Raw genomic sequence first — 4,526 nt, 5'->3', positions numbered from 1 at the left:
TCACCGACTTATCATTAATTCTCACATGTTAGGATTAAGACGTTGGATGTTGCATTGCATGCATATAATCGACAATATATCGAGTATAGACATTCTTCCCTAATCATTAGTAGAGGCCGCTATCGAGGCGGGCAGGATTAGGTGTTCGATCAAAAGAGCTTCCCAATACGTACCCTCACCCATTACTCCATATCTCTGTGAACATCCGTGTTCATTGGCATCCACGAGAGTCATTATAGACATAGAATACTAAGGGTAACAAGTTCTTGGTGTTCAGGTCACTACTTTGTGCCTTGACATGGCACGAGGTATTCGAACGGTTTCCAATTTTCCACAATATATTGGTGGCGACTCCACAAATGCAAACGCTTGTTCTTCCCCAAGCGCCCCCGTGGGCCCATTGTCCACAGTTTGGCGACTCCGTTGGGGATAATACACTTACGTGTAGCCAAAAGGGTGAAACTTGAACAAGGTTAGGGAATAGTTTTTTTTTTTGGTAGAAGGTAAGTCTTCTCATTAAGCACAAAAGCATCTATTACAAACTAAAAGTGAATAATTAAGAGAAGCTCCTATACTATAGAAGCTATCCAGTTTGCATCCAAATTTGTTACAATCTTACAACTAGCCAATCTTAATTTGATGCATTTTTGAATCTGAGAGATAACTATGCTCGGTCTTAATAGGATTCCTTCCAATCTTTCTTGATTTCTTTGATGCCATACTTCATAATAAACTGCCATGAAAGCAGCCAAATAGACATTGCGCTTCAGCAGGCTCCATTTTCTTCTTCCCACCCATATTAGTCCATTCACAGAAGGACTAGGAATGCATAACCAAGCACAAACCCCTGCCAGAACCATTGAAGTATACTGACAGTCTTTAAAAACATGCTCAACTGTCTCCTGTCCAACATTACACAGGCAACACAGCTCATCCTGACAAATTCCATGCTTGAAAAGTCTAGCTTTAACGTTCAGAGCATTCCTAAGAATTAACCATGCCAAAAATTTATGTTTAGGCAATGCCCAACTCTTCCATATCAGTTTTGCCCAGCCAACTTTCTTCCTTATGACGAATCCATCCGATATCCGAGGGCCACAGTATACCCCTTCTTATCAGCAAGCCAAGTACCAAAGACCATAACCAGACTTAAAATCATCCCTAACTTTGCAGACAGTCTTCCAGTTCCAGCTCATATGAGTCTTTGGAACATGACTATCCCAACTGCTGCCCCTGATATACACCTGATGCACCCATTTGACCCACAAACTATCAGGCTTGCTATATATCCACCAAACTAGTTTCCCAATGGTAGCCCTATTCCAGTCAGGACTATATCTAAGGCCAAGTCCCCCTCACTCGAGGAGTACACACCTTTTCCCAGCTAACCATAGGAGTTCTAAGATAAACACTGGTGCCATCCCACAAATAATTCCTACATATACTATCAATCTTCTTCATCACACCTTTGGGAATCATAAAAATGTTTGCCCAATATGTAAAAAGAGAAGTAAGAACAGATTTAACCAACACAAGTCTCCCAGCATAGGAGAGCTTCCTAGCTCCAAAAGCCCCGATTCTCTCAACAATCTTTTCAATCGGATCTGCGGTCCTTTTACCTAGTCTACCAAAGAGAATGGGTATACCCAGGTATTTAAAAGGGAGCTGCCCTTCAACACAACCAGAAATCCCAATAATATATTCCTTATCCTTCCTCTGAACTCCAGAAAAATAGATGTTAGACTTATGCTTATTCATTTGAAGACCTGAAGCTGCAGAAAAAGTGGCAAAGGATCTCAAAGAACCATAACAGATCGGGTATCACCTTTGGAAAATAGTAACAAATCATCAGCAAACATAAGGTGCTGTAATTTAAGCCTACTGCAAAGAGAATGAAATTTGAAAGGAAGAACCTCAGTAGTAAAGTTCAGGACCCTAGATAGGTACTCCATAGCAATGGTAAATAACAAAGGAGATAGGGGATCTCCTTGTCTCAAACCTTGTTTCCCTTGAAAAAAACCAAAGGTTTCACCATTAATCACCAGAGAATAGGAAGCAGTGGTTACACATTCCTGGACCATTAGGATAAAATGACGAGGAAAGTTCAAAGCTCTCAGCATTTGAAAGAGAAATGACCAATTGACTGAGTCATAAGCGTTTTTTAGATCAACTTTAATAAGGCATCTAGGAGAAACAGATGACCTATTATACAACCTGATGATATCCTGGCAAACAAGAATATTTTCAATTATATTTCTTCCCTGGATAAAACCTCCTTGGTTAGGACTGATAATATGGGGGAGGATCTTGGCTAGCCTAGCACAAAGAAGCTTAGAAATGACCTTATACGACATTACAACAAGCAATGGGCCCGAATTGGGTCACATCCACGAGTAAGGGCACATTTGGGATCGGAGTAACTAGAGTATGATTGATTTGCTTTAAAATTCTTCCATGAGTAAAGAAATCAGCTATGGCTTTACAGATATCACCCCCAATGATCTCCCAAGAATCCTTAAAGAAGGCACTGGAGTACCCATCAGGCCCAGGAGCTTTATGATTAGGGATAGAAAACAAAGCCTCCTTTATCTCTTCATTAGTCACTGGACTCAACAGGATCTGCCAGTGCTCATCAGTACAAATAGAGCCCTTCTTAACCACAGCTGCATTAACTGGCTTCAAGTCAGCAGACTCACCCAACAGCTGCTGATAGAAGTTTAGGAAAGCCTGTTGTATATCAGCAGGCTCAGTACAGCAATGCCCCTGCACATCATTAATTTGTAGGACCTTATTTCTAGCATGTCTGCTCTTCATATAACTGTGAAACACTTTAGTATTAGCATCACCATCGAGAAGCGATCGCTTTTGATTTTTGTACCAGAAACTATTACAAGCGGTTTGCGGCTCCGATACTCCTTCAAAGCTACTAACTCGGAGAAATCAAGTCGAGTTAGTAGGATCACTTCTCACTGGTCTCAATATACTCAAGGTACTTCCAAGCCCTCATACAATTATTCTCAACATCACCAAATAAATCTCTATTCAAAACTTTTAAAGGATTCTTGAGCATCCTAAGCTTCTGAACAATCTGAAACATAGGAGTACCAGAAATGCCATGCTCCCAAATCTTCTTGACAGTTGGGATAAAAAGAGCTACACCACTCCACATATTAAAATACTTAAAGGAACTTTTCCTCTGGCAAACTGAAACCTTTCTCTGGATAATGCAAGGGGTGTGGTCAAAATACCCCTCCACATGAAAATGAGCATAGTAATCGCTTCTATCATTAATCCAATCATGGTTCACTAAGGCCCTATCCAACCTGCTTTGACATCGTAGTAGGCCGCTTCCTTTATTATTCCAGGTGAAATAAGAACCAGTAGCAGGAATGTCCACCAAGTTACAACAGTCCACACACTCTTGAAAATCAGCAATTTTCTCCTCAGTTGACTGTCCCCCCAACCTTTCACAAGGACTGAGAACTGTATTAAAGTCCCCCATAACAATCCAGGGACCATTAATAGTACTCTTAAAATGGCTAAGTCTATGCCACAAGTCTTTTCTGTCCTGCAAATCATTAAATGCATAAACCAAAGTAAGGTAGAAGGAACCACCAGAATTTAACTCCCCCACCCTAACATGAATAAACTGAGCATTGTATTCTAGGAACTGGATTTGATACAGGTGAGGCATCCATAAGAGCCACACCCTTCCCCCTTTATGCCACTGGGAGTTAGTTGAAACACACAACCCATTACAAAGACTGTCTCTGACCCTATTTAGAGATGAAGGCTTAACCTTCGTCTCAAGGAGGCCAAATAATCCAATATCATGATGCTGCAAAAACCACTTAACATACTTTTGCTTGTTTGGACTATTTAACCCCCTGACATTCCAGAAGCCCATCATTGTGACCCACCCCCCTCAGGGGGTAAAATCACAGACCTCGTCCCTATGCCCACCCTTGGGGTAGCATTGTTTAAAGCATCCAAAAAAGAGTATTGACCCAAGAAAGAAGAGTTAGAGCCATGGTCAATCAGTTCTTGTCTGCTAAGTCTGATAATGGGTCTAGCAGGAGTATTAGGTCTCTGAGTCATAGTACCCATTCCTTGCACAGCAGGTGTCTTAGTTCTGTTCAATGGAGTATGCTGAACTGTCTTCTTAGGAGTAGGCACAGGAACTCTGGGAGTGACCACCTTAGGGGAATTAGCCACAGTCACTTTTTGAGGACCTGGTTTGGTAGTCTGCACCTTAGGCTGCTATTGCTGAGTAGGCCTTGCTTTAGGTTGCCTCTTACTCTGTACCTTACTCTTAACCTTCTTACACATTAGTTCTGAATGTCCTACCCCCCCACAGTCCTTACAGAGGATAGGGTTCCATTCACTCTCCACTTTGATAGTAACCTCCTCCCCATGTTCGTCCAGGAACTTAACAGTAGATGGTAAGGCCTTCCCAAAAGGAACATCAACTAGGACCCTAGCATAAGCCAATCTAGTGCGTTCCTCTGTTGGTCCATCACACCTAA

The 4,526-nt window shown here is 41.7% G+C and overlaps 1 protein-coding gene across 1 annotated transcript; it reads right to left on the bottom strand.

The window, feature by feature from the left end:
• Positions 1 to 2,959: 2,959 nt before the first annotated feature.
• LOC141617797 (uncharacterized) lies at positions 2,960 to 3,907 on the bottom strand. Its single transcript, XM_074434942.1, has one exon. It carries the CDS (start codon positions 3,905 to 3,907, stop codon positions 2,960 to 2,962), a length of 948 nt encoding a protein of 315 aa, XP_074291043.1.
• Positions 3,908 to 4,526: the final 619 nt, after the last annotated feature.

The sequence above is a fragment of the Silene latifolia genome, chromosome X (assembly GCF_048544455.1).
Source record: "Silene latifolia isolate original U9 population chromosome X, ASM4854445v1, whole genome shotgun sequence".
Classification (NCBI taxonomy): Eukaryota; Viridiplantae; Streptophyta; class Magnoliopsida; order Caryophyllales; family Caryophyllaceae; genus Silene; species Silene latifolia.
This window is presented reverse-complemented; position numbering and strand designations above follow the sequence as displayed.

Coding starts and splice junctions, on each gene's coding strand:
- LOC141617797 (XM_074434942.1), bottom strand. CDS start 3,907: ATGGGCTTCTGGAATGTCAGGGGGTTAAATAGTCCAAACAAGCAAAAG.